This window comes from Culex quinquefasciatus, chromosome 3 (assembly GCF_015732765.1).
Source record: "Culex quinquefasciatus strain JHB chromosome 3, VPISU_Cqui_1.0_pri_paternal, whole genome shotgun sequence".
NCBI lineage: Eukaryota > Metazoa > Arthropoda > Insecta > Diptera > Culicidae > Culex > Culex quinquefasciatus.
In genome coordinates this window covers 142,938,158-142,961,727 of record NC_051863.1, presented here as the reverse complement: position 1 = coordinate 142,961,727, position 23,570 = coordinate 142,938,158, and the positions used below count along the sequence as shown (strand labels likewise).

The 23,570-nt window shown below is 36.6% G+C and overlaps 5 protein-coding genes across 5 annotated transcripts; all 5 read left to right on the top strand.

The window, feature by feature from the left end:
- The first annotated feature begins 2,244 nt into the window (after positions 1–2,244).
- LOC119769422 (skin secretory protein xP2-like) lies at positions 2,245–3,362 on the top strand. Its single transcript, XM_038261816.1, has 2 exons — positions 2,245–2,707; positions 2,770–3,362. The coding sequence occupies exons 1-2, from the start codon at positions 2,440–2,442 to the stop codon at positions 3,216–3,218; spliced, it is 717 nt and encodes a 238-aa protein (XP_038117744.1). The 5' UTR covers positions 2,245–2,439; the 3' UTR covers positions 3,219–3,362.
- Positions 3,363–13,661: 10,299 nt separating this feature from the next.
- LOC6038396 lies at positions 13,662–14,247 on the top strand. Its single transcript, XM_001848151.2, has 2 exons — positions 13,662–13,779; positions 13,848–14,247. The coding sequence occupies exons 1-2, from the start codon at positions 13,771–13,773 to the stop codon at positions 14,145–14,147; spliced, it is 309 nt and encodes a 102-aa protein (XP_001848203.2). The 5' UTR covers positions 13,662–13,770; the 3' UTR covers positions 14,148–14,247.
- A 3,613-nt stretch (positions 14,248–17,860) lies between these two features.
- On the top strand, positions 17,861–18,427 carry LOC119770293 (glycine-rich cell wall structural protein-like). The gene is made up of 2 exons (XM_038264898.1): positions 17,861–17,939; positions 17,998–18,427. The coding sequence occupies exons 1-2, from the start codon at positions 17,931–17,933 to the stop codon at positions 18,331–18,333; spliced, it is 345 nt and encodes a 114-aa protein (XP_038120826.1). The 5' UTR covers positions 17,861–17,930; the 3' UTR covers positions 18,334–18,427.
- Positions 18,428–18,914: 487 nt separating this feature from the next.
- Positions 18,915–19,420, top strand: LOC119769284. Its single transcript, XM_038261253.1, has 2 exons — positions 18,915–18,981; positions 19,049–19,420. The coding sequence occupies exons 1-2, from the start codon at positions 18,973–18,975 to the stop codon at positions 19,418–19,420; spliced, it is 381 nt and encodes a 126-aa protein (XP_038117181.1). The 5' UTR covers positions 18,915–18,972.
- A 3,487-nt stretch (positions 19,421–22,907) lies between these two features.
- On the top strand, positions 22,908–23,395 carry LOC119769844. The gene is made up of 2 exons (XM_038263557.1): positions 22,908–22,984; positions 23,044–23,395. The coding sequence occupies exons 1-2, from the start codon at positions 22,976–22,978 to the stop codon at positions 23,386–23,388; spliced, it is 354 nt and encodes a 117-aa protein (XP_038119485.1). The 5' UTR covers positions 22,908–22,975; the 3' UTR covers positions 23,389–23,395.
- Positions 23,396–23,570: the final 175 nt, after the last annotated feature.

Genomic DNA, 23,570 nt, shown 5'->3' with positions numbered 1-23,570 from the left:
TCATTTTACAAAAAAATCACCCTTCAAAAAAAGTTGTCGATACCTCGAGACTCTAACCCAAAACCTTTGGTTTATTGAACCGCACCTTTGCCGAACCAGCTACCATGGTTCGGTGACTAAGTGGTGGTAATTTGTCCATATAAGCCACTCAATGGGATGAACTGTTTTAATGAACGAATGACCACGATTTGTAGTTGTTGTAGCGCGAGAGTTCTTTACTATCGCCAAATAGTATTTTCCTCTCGTTTCTTTTTGAAAGGACTCTCCACATGGACTTTACCTTTGGGTGTATGTTTAAAATTGAGATTTAAGCTGACAATAAAAGTGGTACCGAAAATGATACCACAATTGTGACTGAATCACAACTTAAACGACGACTGTGACTGAAACTGCGTTTATAAATGTGACTAAAACTGCAACAGGAACTACGACTGAAACTGTGACTGAAAGTACGACTTAAACTTAGCATTAAAAATTGACTGTAAAGAAGATATTAGACTCTAGAGGTGGGCAAAAAAAGAGCGAGCCGCTCAAAGAGCCGGTTCACAAAAAAGAGCGAACGAACCATGACTCACAAAAAAAGCGCCGCGGTTCTTTTCGAAACTCTGGTCTTTTGAAAGATGGAATTATTTTTAAACTTTTGTCTATTTGAAAATTTATAAATATCATTAATTTAATTTCAATCCATCCATTGAGGATTGAAAACGTAATTTTAATATGTCAATGATTATAAATTATGTCAAATTTGTCAGAACTATGTTCAAGGTGAACTTTTTGATGAACGTAAATTACCACAATAGTAAATGATTTTCTAACAAAATAAAAAACTTTTCGTTGCATAACTGATCGGAAGACACATTATAGAATTACCGGAGTACAAATTAGAGTAATTCCAAATGCTTCACTTGGAAAATTTTGCCCAAAAACTACTAAATAACCATATCCTAACTCCTCTCGCCTGATTTTACTTTGGCATTTATATACTTTTTTATTAAATAAGAATGTAGAACAGAGTTCACAGTACATTTTTTCATGATAAAATTTTATTAATTTTAGCAGAAATAAACGTAATTTTGTAAAATTAATAGCATTTTCTATAAAAACTGTAGATTTAAGTTTGGGTGCTTTCCCAATCTAATTATTCGAACGTTTAGATCTATGATTTTAAAGCGAATCATCTCGTTTTTAGCTTTTTTTAAATTATTTCTAATAACGTCTTATAAAAAACATCAAAAATCACACAAATTTTTAAAACAGTCTTTTCAGAATTTTTTTTTGAAAAAGAGCGAAAGAGCCGCTCAAAAGAGTGGCTCATTTTAAAGAGCGAGTGAAAATGAGCGGCTCCTAAAAAAGAGCGGTTTTGCCCACCTTTATTAGACTCTAACAAACAAACAAACTCGCACTTTTTACCAGCGCTTCACAGCTGGCCTGCTTTTTTGCAAAAACGAAAAAATGCGAGTTTGTTTGTCATAGTCTAATATCTCCTTCACTGAAACTTCAGGTCGAACTACGAATAACACTGTGTTTCAAATTGCGACTAAATCTGTAACTGAGGTTTCCCTGAATCTAAACAAAATGTTCAAAAGAAAAATATGTCAAAAATATATCCGATGCAACTTGGCAACTCTACCATGTTTTATAAGATGATGGCCTCATCCAGGGGTAATCAGGTAACTATTTTATGATTGTTTTTTTTCGAGTTTTTAATTGAATTTGTTCAAATACCGCCATGCATTGTTTTCTTTTTTATTACAGTCAAGATGGATGTTCCAATCAAACAATAACCATGTTCGCCTATCTAATTGAGTCATACAGTACCGCTGCAATGCGGCATCAATTAATCTTCCTCCGAGTTAGGGGACCCGGACACCCTAAAACAGATGAACCGCGCCCCATCCGCGTTGACGCGTGGTCCAGCCGATAGACTCAACCTGCTCTGGTCAAAATTGACGCGACCGCTGGCGTAGGCAATATGAGCTGATTGAATATTTATGAAAAGAGACATCTGCACGCGGAGTTCTATGCCGATACTCTGAGTCTCTGCTCACCGGCGGGGAGTTTTCTCGTAGGGTTGTAAGGGGGGCACTAATTGTAGTACTTGATAAATATTGGACTAGTTTAAGTACATAATTTCAAACAAGAACATACAATCAGTTTTAACCAAAATTTTCAGGATTTTTCGACAATTTCTCAACAGTTTCTCTGGTAACCCTATCCAAAATTTCCTCAAACTAGTTTTGCAGGTTTCGCTGGAAGATCGCACGTGTTTCCAAAAATCTACCTAAAAGTTCTCCAAGGTGAGAACTTCCATTTCTTCGGCACCGGTCCGATTCGCGGTTGGCTGCGTGAGTTTTCCATATATAAGGATACTGACGCCTCTTCAAGGCACAGTCCGCTCATCTTCCTCGTCGTGAAACGTTTAGCCTTAATCGTATCAAAATGTTCAAGTTCGTGTGCTTGGTTGTCCTGGTGGCTTCGGTATCCGCCGAGCCTACTTTCCACAAGCTGAAGAAGCTGAAGCTTCTTAAGGCGGCTGCTCTTCTTGGAGGAGGCCACGGACTCGGACACGGTTTCGGTGGCTTTGTACCTCAAGTCGGAATTGAACCGATCTACCCGGAACCGATTGGACCTCCTCCACCAGCGCCAGTTTACTACTCGCAGCCCGCTCAGCCAACTTATTACGCCGCTGCCCAACCTGCTGCTCCAGGTATGAGTTGTAATCATCCACTTGTTCAAATACGCAGTAAGTTAAACTATCCTTAATTGTAGCTCCTCAACCGATCGTCTACCAAGCTGCTCCGGCTCCGGCTCCAGCTCCAGTGACTTACACCTTTGCCGCTGCCCCCGCTCCCGCTCCGGCTCCGGTGACCTACTCCTTTGCCTCTGCCGCTGCTTCTGCCCCTGCCCCGGCCCCAGTGAGCTACCACGTGTCGGCTCCTGCTCCGGAACCAATCCACTTCCACTCTGCCCCAGCTGCCGAGCCCATCAGCTACAGCTTTTCTGCCCCGTCTGCTCCGGCTCCGGAGCCAATCCACTACTCGGTGTCCGCCCCCGCTGCTGAACATATCAGCTACCAGGCTGCTGCTCCAGCTCCGGCTCCAGTCACCTACCAGCTCGTGGCCGCTCCCCAGCAGGTTGCTTATGCCGCTCCGGCGCCAGCCCCGTACCACCCCAAGCCCATCGGATTTGAAATCACCAAGCGTATCGTCAAGCTGTAAAAAGCAGTGCTGCCAAAGTACCTTAGAACCAGCTAACTCTGCTGCACAAGCCATCTTTAAGCAATAGAACAAATTTTACCAAAACTGTAGATTTTACGTACCAGATGAGAGCTGAACGAATAAACGATATTTAGTGAAAGTAAGCTGGCAACCCTCCTATTTAATCCGAGAATCCCAAACATTCATGAAATAGTTTCTAACACATGAGCAAAAAGGGAGTTGATGAAAATTAGTATGAAAATTTCGAGTTAAAAATTGGAAGAGGAAATCCAAATATAACAGAATAAAATCAAGGGTGCGCACGGTGTTTCATCTTTCCTAGTTCCGATAAGGGCTCGTTCAAAAATTACGTACATGAATAGGGGAGGGGGTCTGGGGTTTGTGACAGCCCATGTTAAAGGTATAGGAAAAGTGCCTGACAGGGGGGAGGGGGTCTGAAATCCCGAAAATCTCTGGACGTAATATTTGAACAAATCCTAATCTGATTAAAGATGTTGTGCTGGGGACCAGCCATAAACTATGTGGAAACTATTTTTAAGTTTTAGCTTCCCTTCTTCCGTCACGTGGGCAAATTATTCTATTTATTTTTTTTGTAGGTAATCGCCACCCCACAAGTGTTCACGTGGGTTATAGATTACCCCCTGCAGAGTGTGACTCGATATGATTTTCAAATAATCTGTTGAAAGTGCAAAACAGGTTCTCATGGTTACAAACATGAGTTTAGCCCAATGATAACTTGTCAATTATAAAACCATTCGTTACAAATATAAATGCATTCATAAAAAAAAAACAATTTGAAACTGAACTTATAACATAAAGAAGAGGGTTTTATAATCAAACAAAAGTAGTAAAACCATGTTTCCTACATTTCCAAATCGATGGAATGTAAATTTTCTTGTCGTTTTCAGTTTTGTGAACATTATGTTAATCATTTATCAAAAGCCTCATGAATCGATTCATGAAGTAGGCGAATCTAGAGATCGCGCCTGCAAGTATGCTACAAGTAGGCATTCAACTGACCAATGATCAGTGCATTATGAACCGCTGAATGGACATTGGCATTCGATTTTTACAAACTTGAGAAATATTTCATCAGTTAGCTTTGATGCAATATGTCGGTCATATGTTTGACGTGGATCTTCCAGCAGACCGAGATTTCAAAGCTCAAAGTTGTATTCTTTAACTTTCAACGTTTCATGGGTAAGATTTCTAATGTCATGTCGGAAAAAAATTGGCAGAGTTTGACTCTTCTTTGCCAAATGTAAACCTAACATGTGCCATAGTTTGTTTTTCGATGAAATGTTTTTAAAAAAATCCTTCAAAACTGTAAGTTTAACAGTCTCACTCAAAGCTTGCTGATGAAACATTTCGTCCATAACTTTATAATTAAAACGAAGAATGATAATTTTTTTTTCAGTTAGGAAAAATGTGAAACCAAAAAGAAAATAATTAAACACTTATGATGTTTATGAAGGAACTTAGAAATAACATCATTTTGTCTTATACAATCCAATTTTAAAGGCAACTTGTATGAATAAACAAGCCAAAAAAATGGCAAAAAATTACTGCACATTAGAGCTTTTTAAGCTACCCAAGCAACACAAAGTTTCAAGAGTTCTACAAGAGCTCTTCAAGATAGCTACAGGATGGCAATTCGGACCAAGGCAGGATAAAACTCTCTTCCCAGTCTTGGAGTAGGTTTGAAGGGAATTTTATCCTTCCGAGGCGTAAATTGCTATGCTGTAGATATCTTGAAGAGCTCTTGTAGAACTCCTGAACTTTATGTGAAAACCTGAACTTCAGAGTCACATTTTTGTACATTACATGGCATAATTGTCGTATTCAGAGCCAGAATTCCATGTTTGAGCCAATTCAATTTAAAACGGGACTTGGCCATAGCTTTAACCCTCTACAACCAAACCCCGCCTCTAGACGGGATTTGATTTTAAAAAATCGCCAAACATCTTTTTGCCTTCCTCATTGAGGTAAGGCTATAATCCTGCTCTAAAAATGAACTTTTCTCAGAAAGCTCGTAGACCCACCTTCATGTATACCTATCGACTCAGAATCGAAAACTGAACAAATGTCTGTGTGTGTGTATGTGTGTGTGTATGTGACCAAAATTCTCACTGAGTTTTCTCAGCACTGGCTGAACCGATTCTGGTCAAACCAGTTGCATTCGATTTGGTTTGAGGTCCCATACGTACCTATTGATTTAAAAAAAGTTACGATAAGAAGTGCAAAAGTTATGTAAAAAAATGTGTTTTTGTATTTATCCGGCTGTTAGACAAGTGATCGGAAATCGACTCAAATACCATCATGTTTTACATCGTTGGTTAGGTAATCGAAATACCTTTCTAACGACTACAAAACTGGGTGCAGAATAGTGGTTCGCAAAGTGGCCTCAATTTAGAACTGTCAAAGCGGAACCAATTTACTGTTTGCAAAATGATACCAAGAACTGGCAAGTATTGTAATCGATCTAAAATTTATTTTGTCAGGATTGAAAAATGACTCGAACTTTTGAGGTATTCGAAGACAACAAATCTTAAGATACAAAGATACATAATCTCGGAACTTCCATTCGGTTGTTCTTCTGGTTCACAAAATTCCACCCACTTCTGAGGCAATTTTTCGTCACGTGGAAAATATAAAAAAGCATATTTTGGCCGCCCATCGTTTAGTCTACGAACAAAAACTGCGTGAAGCACTTAATTTTTCAGATTTAACAGATCCAAAATGTTTCAAAACAAGTCACTTCAGTAGCAAAAAATATGTCACGCTTGAGCTTGAACAAAGCCTTCTACTTTGTTTATGTTTACAGCTAAGTGCACTTGTAGTAGTGAGGAGCAGTTGGGAGCATTCGAAAATCACGTTACGCATTCTGTCTTTTCAGCACCCAGCTACAAAACATTGTGAATCTGGCAACCGTGTCTCATGTTTTGGCCACTTAAGTGATATTTATGCACTTTTTATTGATGTTCTTAAGAAAAACTAGATAAAAATGTTGTCCAATCCCAATCGCCAATTGTTGGTAAAAAGTGAGGAAGGCATCAACCACATAGGTGGATTAAGTTAGTTTTTCATATAACATTTGATCTTGAAATAGCATTGGAAAGCAGCAATCTTAAAATTTTAGAAAACTTTAGGTTTTGAAGTTTTACTTGTTTTATGTGACTTTGGCAATGTTTGAAAAAATGTATTTTTTCAGGGGTCAACTTTGGCTGTGTTTTCTATTAACTTTTCCGTTATTTTAAGTAAAACAAGTATGCAGTAATTTTTGTTATTTCCCAGACTATGTCTCTACGGTTTTTTTTTTACAATTTAAATAATAATGGTGCCATTCTATAGCAGAAAATGCAGGCAAAAAAAAACAAACAAAAAATTGAAAAAGTGACTGTGAAAAACTGTACAAAAAAATAGAAAGGCAAAATGCAACTATAGAAGGCGGTAGAATAGGCCGAAACTAGGGGAAATATACCCATTCTAATCAAACACCTATCTTCGTCATATGGAGAGTTTGATGTTCGATTAAAACTCCAAAAATACTATTAAGGCTATAAACTTACCAGCAACAGCACCGCCTCGAGTAAGCACGCAAATTTATGCCATTTATCGGCCAAAAAGATCAAATTTAATGCACTTTTGATCATAATTTCTATTTTTCGAGACCATTTCTCATTATTTTGGTGGCACACACATCCACACGCAAGATGAGAGGTTAACTGCTTAACGAAAGTCGCCATTAATATCTTTTCACTTGCGCTAACGATTTCAAAGCGCTTAAGATATAAAATTGCTTTCAACTACCGGCAACATGTTCTTTTGCACATTAGTTAGTCACTCACTTGAAAAATAATCCCGAAAAATGTAAATAATTAGCAAGCACCATCAAAAAAACAAACGCGCTAAGTCTTCTGACGTTTGAATTTTGAATACCCATCCCAATCGAAGGCTGAAGAAAACCGAGCGAGGAGCGAAGGCAAATAAAGAACAAAGGGTGGCCACCAACACCATTAACATGCTGGAGTGAGCAAGTGCCGCCAGGAAACTTTCGCTATAAATGCTACTTTTCGTGAGTGTTCGCTTAAAATTTCATCAATTTTGGCAGCACTAAGCATACCCAAAAGAGCGCTGGAAGAAAAAAAGAACTAAGCTGAGAATAGAAAAATGGACGTGGCTCAATGCACTCGTTTGATTAGAATGCATTTTTGAAATATTTTTTTTAATGCTTGTAAAAGGAATAGCATAACTTTTAATAAATGTGAAAATAAACAGAAATGTTCACAAAAAGTTGCTCTACTCGTTGGTGTACTTGGTTTTAGTGAATTTCAAGGAACACTCCTGATTATCCAGCATCATTCAAACACGACCGCTTATTAGGCTTAAAATGGGTATATTTCCCCTACCAAAAATAAACAAGAAAAATACAAACTAAACATCTAAAATAACAAAAAAAAAAACATAAAACAAGAGAAGTAATGTTTTACGTAGAACAAAAGTTGCTCAAAATGACCTTAAACCGAAATGGCACGTTAAAAATTAAAAAAAGACGAGAAAAATTCGGGCAGTAGAGGATTAACCACTCTTCTGCAAAAACAAGAAGGTCTCAAGATTTATTTTTTTCTGCCCGGTTTGTGTTGAGAATCAGTACGGTTCGCTACTTCTTTATATCGCATGAAAAATTTGTGGGTTATATGCAATAGCGACGAACCGTCTTAGTTCTCCAAACAAACTCTGGAGAAAAACCAAAGGGCCCTTTAAACAAATTTATAAGCATATCAAATTGCACGTGATCTTGGGAACTAATCTTCCCCATGAAACGAGAAAGTTCAGAAAAATTGTTCGACGGTGTACCCAATGCAACAAGATCACTTCTTTGTTCAAAGAGATTATTTAAACTGGCTTAAATGCATATTCAAAATCGTTGACTCAACAAATCTTCAGCAGTTATGTTCTCTCTAGACGAGGATTTAGCAATTAGACATGAACCAAAATTTCCGCCAAAAATAAAGGTCATACTGATTGCTAACCAGCAGAACACAAGACTGATGAAAACGCTTGCTGTTTTTGATGATCAGAGTGCCCAGGAAATCTGACCTCATACTCCATAATTGGAAACTTTTATATAAGCAATTTCGACTTTGGTTTTAGCGATTTTTTTTATGGAAAACCTTGATGGAATTTTTTGGATAAAATTTGTGAAAAAATATTTTCATGAAATTTTTTAATTTTGCGGATCTCGACCGTCCATCGAAGTAAATGGGACACACTCAATGTTTACATTTGTGTCAAAATCAAATTATTCGCTCTACAGCATTGCCTTTGACCTTTGGATAATTAGTCAAACTGCCTACAAGCGACTCCACTGAGGCAGGACCCAGGGAGATGGCTCCTACATCTGTACGTACTGAGCTATCGACCTAAGACCTCTAAGTTAGACCGGGGCCAACATTTACTTCCTCGTCCGACGGAAGGCGTGATCAGACAAATCTCGTCTTGAAAAATGCCACCGAGACCTTCTGGGATCGAACCCAGGCCGACTGGGTTAGAGGCAACCACGCTTACCCCTACACCACGGGTCCGGTGTTTACAATAAAAATGTCTAGATATAGTCGTACCAGATTAAGCCTTTCGACAATGGTGTTGGGCATCAAATGCTTACCAATAATTTTTGATGATAATTGAAATTGAGTAATACTTACATACAATTTTTCTCATATTTGGCACAGAGGCTTGAATATTCCAACAGTATTCGGTTTGTGGAACATTGTTTCAAATCATTTTTCTGGGCACCCTGTTAGTCAATCATGCCCGGGTCAGGAAATTACTGTTGTGTCGTTCTTTGAGCTTTATTTCGTCCGTCAATGCCAGCATGGCTTCTTGACAATAATGATCCACCAAAAATGATTATTATTAGCCGGATTCCAACACCCAACAGCGAACGGAAAACGGGAAGATCAATGACGTACCCACGGCAGCACGGCAGTATCGAACCAGAACAAAGCCACATTTAGTCATTTGAATTATCTTCCCATCGCGCGTTGTCGGGTCATTTAGAATGTTTAACTTGGAACGCCCGAGGAATTTGGTTTTGTTTCATTTTTTGTATTTTTTTTTTTTGGGTGCAGATATTGTTTTGTACCCATATAAAAAGCGATTGATCTGTGGGAGGGGTCACAGTCATATTTGGCCATTTCAAGCCGTCACTTTGCGAGTGATTCTAAGAAGCATCTTCTTCAGTATGTTAAAGGTAATAATTAAAACTTTTTAATTAAAATTTGCTAATTAAGACAAAAACATCATTCACAGCTACTGGTAGTGATTTGTACTCTAGCAGCTGTTATCTACGGACTACCAGCAAATGAGGAAGAAAGATCGGTCATTGCAAATCAACCCAACGGTTTATTCGAACAACCAGCACGTCTAATCGATGGAGACGATTCTGACGATTTGGAAAAATCAGAAACCTTTGGATTTGGCTATAAGCATAAACATTACTACTATCCTCGTTCGTACGGTTGCCATAGCTATTATCACTATCCCAGCTACTATCACTACAGACCGTGGTACTACAAAAGATACTATTGGTGAAGCGGAACTAGCGGAACTGAATATGGACCTTGTATTTTGATTGGCATACTGAAAAAGATTTTGATGAATAAATTGATTACAATGAGTCACAAAAAAGATTTTTTATTTGTATTCTAACAGTATTTCAGAAAGCAATTTTGCCTTTTTCGCATTCTAGTTTTCAAACGTTTAGGAAAATTCTGTATTTTATCAATAAATGTTACCCATACAAATTTGAGAAAAATGTAACCACAAAAGAATTCAAAAAAATATTGAAATATGATGAAAATTTTGTAGAAAAAAAAGCCCAGATGTGTTATTTATAATCAAAGAATTTTTGTGATCAAAACGTCTTTTTAATCACTTTCAAAAGTAAAGTTTAGTGTTATGTGAATAAAACATTCAAATACAGTTCCTTACCTCCTACTTCAGTAAGTCTCCTGTAAGCACATTGACGACTCCAACACTTTCAGAACCACTGCCTTCGACAGAACTTTCCGTACTGACCCTTCGTGCCAGTGGCTTCCTGCGCCAATGCTGTTCTGCTAAAAACAGTGAGAAAAGCAAAAAAAAATAATAACAATCCCATCCCACGCCACCAGACTCCAGAAAGTCCAGAATATTCGTGCTAATTCGTGGCATCCAACGACAACCGACCAACCAGCGACCTTTTTTTCCATTTGCGTCAATCGAAGGAATTTTGGAAAACTCGCAAACAACTCGTCCAACCGGTTCACTTCCCGAGAGTTTTGCGCAGCGCCAGCAGAAACAATCAATTTATTTCCGAAATAATATAATTTTATACCACTTTTTATGGACCCTGAAGACGTCGCGTCGTCGTGCGCACAAGGGGTCTTCTTTCTTTTTCTCTCTCGTTCGTTTTGGGGTCTCCTCTCTGCGTGTTGCGCTTTTCCCAGCGTTCGAGCCACCCACTTCCTCCCCACGGTGATCAGGGGGCTTTGCTGCTGACGGAGGAAGAGTTTGCGCATCAGGAGGCTGCTGACTGAAAAAGAGTTGCAGGACGCAGTTTGGAACACCAAAAATTGAATTGATTATTTTCAAAAATAATTAGGTTAAAAAAATCAAAATAAAACAATTGTTTTGGCCATTCTAATTTCTCAATATTTTGAATGAATGAATTTTAAACGTATAAATCCAATTATTATTTTTTAAATTGCTTTTTAAACCACTGTTTCTAGTTTTTAAACAATTCAGGCTCTTTCAAAATGTGACCCACTCATCTTCCACGGCTCGTGGATGTAACTTCTAGAGGTCCTGGTCATTAACGGAGTAGCAACTGCGGGTGGGCACCTATGCTTATACTTATGCTTAATTCAGGCTCTTTCAAAATGTGTGTCCTGAATTTAAAAATACAGTGGACTCTCTCGTTGTCGATATTGAAGGGACCATCGAGAGCAGGAGTTATGAAATTATAGAACAAAAAATCAAAGCAATCTATTTGAAGGGACTGAAAAATTTATTGACAGCTGGAGTAATATTGATATCGAGAAGATCGACAACGAGAGAGTCCACTGTATTGATAAAATTTGCACATCACAGTCACATTTGTTATCAACTACAAACAGAAAAAAAAATCATGGTAATATTACATCTGGATGGGGTACATCTTTTACGTCAGAAAAAATGTGTAATTTTACCACTATTCTGGTGTAATGTCGCATTTTCCGTCTAAATTGAGGTAAAATTACATCATAAAAGAGGTAATATTCAACCTTCTAAAATTACACCTTCCAAATTTACATTTTTTTTTTGCTCTGCAGTCAATCTAATTCCGCACAGCTTCTAGAACATACCATATTTTACCCACTTGCAAAAAAGATCACGTTTCATCACTCTCCCCAACTATTTTGCAATTTCAGAAAATTAAGATGACGCAAAATGGCTTCCTTGACTACAGTCAGGGTTGCCAGATAATGATTGAAAAAAAATCTGGCCAAGTGCCACAAAAAATGTGTCAAAGAGACTTTTATGTAAAATTAGACGCATGGAAAGGTCCTTTTTCCATTTAGAACAAAAAATTACATTTTAAAATTTCGTGTTTTTCTAACTTTGCAGGGTTATTGTTTAGAGTGTAATAATATTCTACGAAGTTGTAGATCAGACAACTACAAAAAGTTTGATATAAACATAAGGGGTTTGCTGCGAAAAAAAGTTTTGAAAAAGTTGGTCGTCGTCGATCTAGCCGTTCATCGTCACCCGCGACAGACACGGAGGACGAAACAAAGAGAAACGCAAAAAGTAACTTTTTCAAAACTTTTTTTCGTAAAATCGCGATAACTCGTGATGTTTATATCAAAATGTTTGTAATTGTCTGCTCTACAACTTTTGTAGAATATAAGTACACTCTAAAAAATAATCCAGCAAAGTTCGCATGCTCAAAAATGAAAGGGGTCGTACGGCCCCTCCGTCACGAGATATCAACAAACAGACTTCGGATTCGCGATCAGGGACAAAAGTTACCCCCTAAGACAAAGTTTCACGCAAATCTAAGAGGGGTCGGGGCAACTTTTCCCGATTTCGTGTGAGTTGGTAGAGAATTACCCAGCTATGAGATTTTTGCTCTGACGAAATCAGAATTCTGTGATAATGATATTACACAATGAAAAAAGAAAATTGACGTTACAGTTTGGTTGAAATAGTTTAAGACCATTGTGAAAATAAATAGAAGTTTATGACTCTTGACTTAAGTCTATCAAATTCAAAACGGTTTCTTTTATGACATGCTTTAAATAAAATAAGCAATTTCATGCTTGCATACAAAATAAGGTTAACAGAGTTTTTTTAAAGCCTTCTTTCATCCCCAAAAACGTTTCACTGAATTTTAAAAATCTAACTGTACGAATGGTTAAATATAAACTTAAAGTTATTTTAAGTTTTCTTTTAAGACTTTTTTTCTGATGACCATTATTAATATTTGACTTTAATTTTGCCATGGGTTATTTGGTCATAGAAAAGGCCCCTAAGCTAAATTTAGAAAAAGAGGTCTTAAATTCTGAAAATCCCTGCACACCAAATTTTTTTTGCTGAAATTCAGTAAAGTTTTGATGAATTTTCATCCATCAAAATTTTTCAGCAATTTAAATTTAACTTTCGATTCAGTAATTTAAATTTAACTGAATCCTCAGTTGATATTTGTCACTTTGACAGATGAAAAACAACTGAAATTTCAGCAAAAGAAACATCAAATTATTTGTTCACTACCGAATTTATTTATTTATTTTACTGAAATGGCAATTCAAAATTTGCTGTTCAGACTTAATATTTGAACAAACCTTTAACTATTTTAACCTAGCAATTTATTTGTTCCAAACATTAACAAAATTCATTTCTTCGTTGATAAGATTTCATGTTTAATACTTAAATGATCCATAATATCTTCACAACCCTTTCTCCAATCACCAACGATACAGCCGATGATACTCCCAAAACTTGATAAGCATAAAATTTCATATGACCCCTCGGCGTCTTCATTTCTTTGACGTCAATCGAGGATATGTTTCTCTTTCTGTCTTCCGTGCATTTTCTTACGTTTCCTGTCATACCTGCCCGCCCGGGCAAACAGTTATCTAATTTAAATTTATTTGGCTCGGCGGTCCCAAAATAACTCGAAAAATAAAAAATAATAATAAAAACTGGAAAAACCACTCGCCCAAGTACTGCGAACCGGTTTCAGCGAGGAGAGAAATGATCCTTCGATTCTGAATCAGCGTTCGCCTCGGGCCCAAGTGTACCGAAAAAGTTAATGTGATTTGTTCAATTTACAGACTGGCGTCACAAAGCGTCACCTGGAAGCGGTGAGAAATTTGAACACAGCTTTACATCGATCCAAACGTTCGCGTTCAAGTATAAATACCAACCTGGCGCTGACCATCGATTACCAGTCACCTTGAGCTTCTCCAGCAAGTTGCATCGTGTGAATCCTGAGAAAGTCCACCACAGCAAAACAAAAACAAACACAATGTTCAAGGTAATTATCGCCCGAACGCTCTAATCAAAGATCTAAACATCGTTCTAATGAAAAAAATACCATTCTAGTTGATCGTCGCAGTTTTCGCCTTGGTGGCCATCGCCAGTGCATTTCCGTCGGACTTCCAGCAACCACGTGAAGCTAGCGTAGTTCCAGGAGTTCAGGTAGCACAGGATCAGCCACAGGACCTGGTGGCGGCTGTTGATGGTGACGAGCAGAACAAGGAGGGACTGGAGAAATCGGAAACGTTCGGCTTTGGATACTACCGCGGTTATCCACGTTACTACGGATATGGTTACGGATATCCGCGATACTACGGCTACGGATACCCCCGGTACTACGGAGGATACGGCGGATACTACTGGTAGATTGCGACTAGTGAGAGTAGGAGGTGATATTGATAAGTGAGGGTACAAAAATGCACAGGGAGTTGATTTCCGAACTATTTAATAAATTATTCTAATTATACATTAACACATTTTTATTTTATGTTTTAATGATGACATGCACTCAAAGTTCAGAAATATTAAAAAAAAAAAATCTATGAGCCACCAAAATCTGTTAAACTCCCGCACAAAATACAATGATGAGAAAACGTTGATTGAATTTTTTTTTCATCATCTCTGTCTGTGAAATTATTGTGGATTGATAAAAATTTTGAAATTAATTTAAAAAAAAGTCTGGTGAAAAAATCAAATCAAACTTAATTGTAATGGTAAATCTAGAAACAATGTAAAATGAGTTGTTAACATACAAGATTTTGCGTGCAGAATAAGTTCAGATGAAAAATAAAAGTGATAAAATTATACAATGTTATTACAAAATCCTTTCAGGCCTGAATTTTGAAAAAACGGGTAATGATGTGCAAATGATTCTTATGCCCATACGAAAAATATAGGCTAGGTTTGGTAATTTAGATTTTTTGGTCATCAGGCCTGAAAGGATTAAATATTTTTAATATATATTCTTTGCATTTGTGATTGTTTAAAATATCGAAATAAAACTGAGTCTAACAAATTGATCAATTTGGTGGTAAGGCTTTGATGTTTAGAACTGATGGAGACGCATGATGATGTTTGCTTCTATAGCCAAATTTAGTTTCATCAATTTCGATTAGTGACATCAAACAAGTACTCACAACTATACAAAGTTTCACTGTTTCAAAAATGAGATCTTGAGAACGGATTTTCTTTGGTGTTCTCGGTTGAGTTGAAGGTTGAAGGTTGATTAGAAGAATTTAGGAGAAAATATTTTTGAAACGGCTTTTGAAAAAAATAAAAATAAAGGCATGTCCTTTTTATAAAAAAAATCTATGTAGTTTTTAGTAGCTTTGTATGGTATCTTTTTAGAGTGTAACAATGTTCTGCAAAAATGTAGAGCAGACGAAAACAAAAAACATATGGGGTTTGCATGTATTCTTCACGAGTTATCAGAATTTTACGACAAAGTTTTTTGAAAATGTGATAATTTTGACCATTTTTTACAAATTTTCGAAATTTTGCGTTGTAGTATTTTTTCGAAACTTTCAACAAATTTTGTAAAAAAAGTCCCTTGAAAGTTTGTTTTGGCTTTTCATGATGAACGGCAGAATCTGGTTTGTTTCTTTATTTTAGAAAAAATCCCCTCATCCCAGCAGTTCACGAGCTACAACGGTCGTCCAAAGGGTTATTCTCATATAAAAAAACTGAAATTTTCAAAAAAAAAAAACTTTCAAATGCTCAAAATGGTCGAAAATATAAAAAAAAAACTTTTTCGTAAAATTCTGATAACTCATGAAGAATACATGCAAAACCCTTAAGTTTATGCATAAATTTTTATTGTTTTTGTCTGCTCTATATCTTTGCACAACATTGCTACACTCTAATAAGTAAAAAAGCAAAAAACACGTAAGGCCGTTGCAAATATTTTTTGTAGTTTATGCCCCTTGAAAGTCGAGGGAGGGGGGGAGGGCAAAAAAAAAGTATAAAAATTTAAATCACAAGCCATGGTTCTAACATTTGAATAAAAAAAACTGTTTTGAATTACATTTTTTGCAATTCCGTCGTGAAACTCCTTACTTTTTCTGTCATTCTCTAACGACGAAACAGCCTACTTTTCTCTACCGAAAATAACAGAATCGAATAGCAACCCTTTTCAAAATAAATGCTGAAAAGTTCTACTTTTCAGCACTGAAATGGGTGCTGAAAAGTTGAACTTTTCAGCACTTGTTTGGGAAAGTAATACTTTTCAACATTTTTTTTTATTTAAATGATTTATTGACTAAATGCATGGACTATTATTCTTTTCAAGGGGTTCGGAATTGCAAAAAATATTGTATGGAACTCGTTGCAAAACTTGATTTTTTTAACACTCGTCGTATTTATCCAACTCGGTAAACTTCGTTACGATGAATGTACGACTAGTGCTGAAAAAATCCTTTTTTTGCAACTTGTCGCATAAACTACTATTACACCTTCCCAAATGTTTTGCAATCATTAGTTTTCAAATTATTTAAGAATTGACATTTTTTTTCGCCGAAAAACAAACAGAATTTTATAAAAATTTAAAATATTTTTAAACAAACTTGAACATGTTTAAAATGTTGATAAACACAGGGGAATGCATTCTAAAATGTTTAAAGCTGATTACACTCACAATTCCGTATCATTTTTGAAGTTTTTTGAAAAAAATATTTTTTTGCCCCCTGATTTTTTGGACCGATTTTGAAGGGGGGGGGGGAGCGACATAAACTTTGAAAAATATTTGTAACGGCATAATGGTAAACTAATTTTTTTTCTAGTTTAAAAAAACACCCCTCTGAGAAATTGCTGATTCGAAAAAGTACATTAAATTTTCCATAAAATAACATGTCTCTCGATTTTTGACATTTGAGTGACAGAATTCCATTAAAAAATAATAAAACAAAAAGCATTAAGCATATTTTTGAAAAATGTATTTAAACATTTTTGTTCAAACTTGGTGATTTTCCCATCATAAAATCCTAGGGTTCCTGTTTTTTAAAGAACACTTTTCAGTTCCAGCCGAGTTAAAAAAAAATACAGAATAAATTGCTCAAACATGAATCATATCGAATACCTTAAATTTAGAGTAAGAAGCACAGGTTTAACTCCTTGTTAAAATTTTCTTTACAGAATCCGACCAATTTCCATAGAATTGATTCATGCACCAGCACCATCTGAACAAAATATTTGCCACAGTTTGCTAACCATGACTTGACACTTCTAGCTCCTACGACACACATTTCACCACCACAATTCATTCAGACAAAAACTGCACATCACTATCGCAAATCTTTGCTCGCTCATTTAGCGGCACGTGACATTCTTTGGATACACACCTCGGCGCAATCCCCCCAGTACGTCACAAGTCATTGTCAGGTGATTCATTTCGAGATTGTCGACCCAACTTGTCTCGTGCCTCTGGATGCGCACTTGGTCAGGTGCGAGAAATTCCTTGTCTTCGGCTCTGGATTGTGACGTAAAATTAACAAGTTCAAACGCGAAAGTGGGGTCTCCTCCCAAACGAATGATTGGGGTGTGAACGATTATGATTCATGATGGTTGTTTGCATAAGCAAATTTCGAAACAGCATAATACAATTTTTCATCATTATTTGTCCTTTTATAACCGTTGTGCACTTTTAAAATCTCTAGAAACCGAAGTTGGAGTCGTTGGAGCCTGGAGCCTTGCATTTAATAAAATTTAAACATCTTCACAAAAATACTTGGATTACAAAAAAAAATATAAAAATCACCAAAACAAACCAAATATCTTGTGAAATTTCTGAGATTGCGTCAATATTCAAATCTGTAGATAAGTTCCGATTCCTGATTTCATCATAACGCACATTGCTCCATAAATAGCTATAGGTATATCCAGATTCAAAATCCATAAGGAATCTAGATTTTTTATTGCTCGAAATTTCCAAACTATATTCTCGTGACGCAAATTTCGATCAAGATCAGCTTGACGTCAGACCACATCCAGTAGGAGAACCGGGCGACGCATCGAAGGAGATGTGATACTGAATATATTTTTTGGGATAAAAGCAAAGATCGTAGAACCTCCAGTCACCAGTGTTAGCTCAAACTCAACGAAGAACAGTTCAACGCTAGCAAGTCTATCTTCGTAGAATCATCAAAAATCTTCAAAATGATGAAGGTAATCAAGAACTGTCTTGTACTGGGAAACTCAATAATTAATAACAATTTAATTTCAGCTCCTCTGCATTTTTGCTCTGGTTTCAGTCGCTCTGGCCAGCACGGTCCAGCTCCCGGCAGAATCACTTCCGGTGCACGTGCGACGTGTTCGGGAGGCTGAAGGTTCAGTTGTGCAAAAGGATGCTCAAGAAGCTCCAGTCGCGGCTGGCTCCGAAGATCTAGAGGGCGCCGAAACGTTCTTCCACAAGAAGATCTACGTTGTCCCGTCGTACGGTTATGGAGGATATCACGGTGGATACTACGGACATGGTTACGGATATGGCGGATACGGATATGGTGGTTATGGACACGGTGGCTATGGAGGATATGGTTACGGATATCCTCACTACTATTAATTTAAAAAAAAAATAAGTTTGTAAATACAAGTGCTCTCTACTGCCAAAACCGATTAGCTAACCTGTATATTGCAAGATAATAAAACTATTCTAATGTAACAATACCTGAATTTATCAATAGCGAATTGATGACCTGTACAATTTTACTCTTTATAATTAAGATAAGTTAGTCTTCTTATCGCTGAAAAAGCTAGTGATACTGAATGAATGAATTAAATATTCTACTACGAATTCTTTTGCTCGTATAAACTGTCCAGACTAACGGCTAGTAGCAGCAACTTTTCAAATATCACCAAACCGGTTTTCAAAACATAAACAATATTTTGGTTCTCTTTTGATCTCTTTCCTACGCCTCTTCTCTTCCACTGGACATTGGCATAATTTTTACTCAAATTTCCATAATGATCCACGCAGATCACCTGCAAATTACGAATATTCGCGAACGAAAAAGAAAGTGGTTTTGTCAAAGCTCGTTACCATTTCTCCAAATCTATGGAATATGATTTTGGCATCCCATTAGTAGTATAAAAGATCGCGGAAATTAAACCAATATTCACAGAGCGTTTTAGACCATCATTCCAAGCTGAGACTTCCTCCGATTGTGTTCGTAAAGTGACGACCTGCAAGAATCTAGTCAAGATGTTCAAGGTAGTTCAAAGTGACTCAAAATTGCTATAGCATTATAACTCAAAGTGATTCCCTTCACCCCTAACAGATCATCGCCCTTGGTGCCCTGCTGGTGTGCTGTGCCGTGATGACCCGTGCCGTGCCCGTGGACCAGACCGAACTGGACGAAATGGCGGAAGCGCCCGTGGCCGGAGTGTCCCAAACGAGCCAGGCCGTGGTCGAGCAGGAGCCCAAGATATCCGCCCCGAAGGAGAGCGACGTGGAAATGAGCGAGCAGAACAAGGAGGCCATGGAGAACGCCGAAACGATCGGATTTGGATACCACAAGACGACGTTCCACGTGGCGCCACGCGTGTTCGTTCCGCCGTACCCGCTGCCGTACCATGCCGTTGGCGCGTACGGATACGGCGTTCCGGCGATTCCGAGTTATGGAGGATATGGAGGTTATGTGGTGTACTAGAGATAGTGTGGCCAAGTACAAAGCGGAAGTGAAGAGTGTTTGTTGATGCATTATTTAAAGTATTTATTTGCCTAATTTATTGTGAAGGAGGACACCAAATAAAACTTGTTTCACCGTTTAAAATGATTGCTTTTTTCCGTTTAATATTACAGCAATTCCCCACAAAAACAGAATGATTCGAAAAAAAAGTTCTCCGATCGGGCTCAATATTTTTCTGGGGGGTTCCTTGGCCGAAATAATTAGACCCGTATTTTTTTTTGTTTGGTCATAAGGGAAACCTACGCCGTGTTAGGGTGGTCCAAAAATGGCAATTTTCGTCGATTTTCGCAAAAACCGCTTGTTGCGTATTACAATTACGAAAATTTTGGTACCCTGACATTGCTAAAATTTTGAAGTTATCGAAGTTTTAGTGAAAAAAATAGTTTTTCCCCTTTTTCGTCATTTTCCCATTTCTGCGCTTGGCGCGTTGAAAAACCCAGTTTTTATTATCAAAAAATCGTATCTCAGAGTATGGAAAACATAACTTCACCATTTTTTAATATATTGTGTAAAATTTTCCGAGGAATCTGATAAAAATATTTTCAGACATAGGTCCTTTGGTCCCGAGACCTTCAAAACAGCATTTTTAGTTTTCATACGACCTTTCCAAATGTTAAGCTAGATTTTTGAAACTTCTTACTATTTTTTTCCAAATAGCCCCTTCTTTTGCGTCTAAGACAGCTAAAATCGGATGAAATGGCGCGGAGATGTGATTTTTTGAAAAAAAGCGGTTTTGGCGAAAATAAACGAAATTGCCATTTTTCGGACCACCCTAACTCGGCATAGGTCATGTGGCCAAACAAAAAAATACGGGTCTAATTATTTCGGTTAAGGAACCTCCAGAAAAATTTTGAGCCCGATCGGAGAACTTTTTTTCGAATTCTGCTGTTTTCGTGGGGAATTGCTGATTAAATAATTATGTAACTTGAACCTTTTTAAAAAAATCCTATCTGAATAGAAATAAATAAGAGAAATTTTCATCATTTCATAATTCAATCAGGAAGCTGTTTTACCGAAAAGCTCACCCAAAATCTCTAAATATTAATATTGAACAAATTTCAATAAATATTATTAGCTAATTTGCTATCCAAATTATAGTAAAATATTGAGTGAACGATCTTGAAGTGTATGATAAAAGCTTGGCATACTTTATTCACTAATGGCAATTCAATTAATATTTTTTTCGAATATTTAAATATTTCTAGAGTTTTTTTAAAAAAAAAAGGTTCAATAAACATATGTATAATAGACAATAGTATATAGGACCTTTAAAAAAACTCTAGATTTCTCCACTATTACCAATAAATAAACACAAGTTAAATCTAAGTCGTCAGGAGAACAAAACAATCTGCTTTTATTGTCCATTTGTAAATTTTACACAAGGCCGTGGCCAATATTTTTCAAAGTTTATGTCCCTTGTCTCTGGCCGAAGTCGAAGGGAAAAATTGAAATTACTTACGTTTCAACGAAAAAAGTGTTGTAAAATGCATGACGGATCAGTACAGGTGTTTTACAGTCATTAGTTAAAAAAATCAAAAGAGGCGACCAAAAAAAATTGCCATATTTTTGCGGTGCTGTTAACATAGAAATTTCACAAAACTTCGTATTATTTTTTAACTGTTTCAATTATGCTCAAAGTGATAATCAACGTTGAAAAATGCATTTCTTTTTTTTCCAGTTAATTGAACGTCTGATTTTTAGCGCCAATATTGAAGGGAAGAAACTTTGAAAAATATTTGCAACAGCCTAAATACAATTGAAGAATGCTTAAAATTATAATTGATAGGGAAAATCTAGTTTCTACTGAAAAAGATGAACAATTTCTCCCCACAAATATTTGGATTCGGTTAACAGACTACATTTGGGTAATTTAATGTGAAGCGGCACACCCCTCGACCCCCCTTTTTCCGATCATCCTCAAATTTAGAGGAGATGTTTATGCAATCGAAACATTCAAGAATCCCGCATTTTAGCAAAAATAAACCACCCCTTTCTTTTGTGGCCGTCAATTCAGCGTCCATTTTCCTTTAAAATTTGCAGTCGAGTTTATTTTCTACCATTTTTGGTTTCCAAGATACTTAACCCTTTACTGCCCAAATTTTTTTTTCGAAAATATTTATTTTTCCCGTGTTCAGGAGGTCATTTTGAGCAACTTTTGTTCTACGAAAAACTTTACTTCTCTTGTTTTAGGTTTTTCTTGTTTCATTTTTAGTATTTTAATTTGCATTTATCTTGTTTAGTTTATGTTTGTTTTTGGTAGTATTTGGCCTACTCTACCATCTAATATAATTACATTTCGCCTATCTAATTTTTTCATGTTTTTACAGTCACTTTTTCAATTTTTTGCATGTTTTTCACATTTTCTGCCATAGAATCGCACCATCATCAATTAAATTGCAAAAAAATGCGTAGAGGCATAGTCTGGGACACTACAAAAATTACTGCATACTTCTTTTTACTGAAAATATAGGAAATGTTAGTAAAAAACACAGCCAAAGTTGACCCCTAAAAAAAATACATTTTTAAAAACATTGGCAAAGTCACATAAAACAAGTTAAACTTCCAATCCTGAAATTTTCTAAAATTTTAAGAGTTCTTCTTTCCAATTCTTTTTAAATATCAAAAATTGGTTGGAAAAATGATTTTTGGCGATTTTTTAGATCGAAGCCCGTCTAAAGGCGGGGTTAGGTTGTAAAGGGTTAAACATTTAGAAAAATTGGAGAAAATCGCAAAAATTATTGGGACGGTGCCAAAAAAAAGGAAGAGTTTACAATTAACACTTTAAATCACCCCGAAATTTAATGTTTAATTTTTCGAAGTGAAAGCTGTCATAAGACAAAATACTTTATTTTAAAATAGTACATGGATATTGTTTAGCTGTAGCCAAAAATCTACCAATATCATAATATCCCAATTTCTGACTTAAATTGATTTTTATCAGTTTAAAGATCCTACCCTCGTGTTTGAGAAAGAATTTAACACCACTACTAAGTAAAACTCACCAGCAAACAAACATTATTGTGATAAGTACTGATGAATGAAAATATCAAACATTTGCTATTTAGGACCAAAAAAATGTCAAGTTGTACCAACGAATTAAACTAAATGTAATTGGTAATTTTATTTAAATTGATGATAATAAATAATGATTGCACTTAAAGCCAATACAACAAAAAGTTATAAATGACATTAGCACATCGTCTCAGAAATTGTCCCCACCAAATCCTGGAGCAGACATCGAACGGGAATGGTGTGAAAATATGACTCAACTCGGAGCAATTTGCATGTCTCATCCAGAAATTGATCGCTGATGTGACAATACCATCCCAAGGTGACGCAAATTTCTGTTGGCGCAAACGAGAATGGATTTTCCAAAAACATCAAATTAATAACATCGTTTTCATATATAAGCGGGATAGATCGATTGAAAATTCATCAGTTCGAGTGAAGCTGTAGAACGAAGCAGATTGCATTTCAACAAACTACAACTTTGAAACATACGCTTAACTTTTGAAAATGTTCAAGGTTGGTTTCAAAATAAATTAGATTCAATCTACAATGTTTTAATTCATAATAAATTTCAGTTTCTGGTCCTGCTCGCCGTTGTTTCGGCAATTGCTGCCAATTCGATCCCCGTGCCACCGACCAGCGGCCAACCGTCGGTTCCAATGCCTCCACTTCCGATGTTGATGCGGCAAGCCCGGGCAGCTGAGATGCCAACGGAACCCAAAGAAGTACAATCTACCGGGGAAGCTGCTGAATCTGCTGACGACATGGAGAAGGCGGAAACGTTCGGATTTGGATTCCACAAGCACATCTACGTGAGCCCGTCGTACGGTTATGGTGGATACTATCCTTACAGTTACGGATACGGATACGGATATCCAAGCTACGGATACGGTGGTTATGGATATCCTTACTATTATTGAATCCTCATCAAACTAAATTATTTAAACTATAATTTAAAAAAAACAATTGTGCAATATTTTATACAAATAAACGATTATAATTTTGAATTCAAACAATATCTGGCTTATTCAAGTATCACAAATTATTTTAGACAAATTTTCTCACAATTTTTTTTTTCTGCTGTCATCAATTTTCACTATTC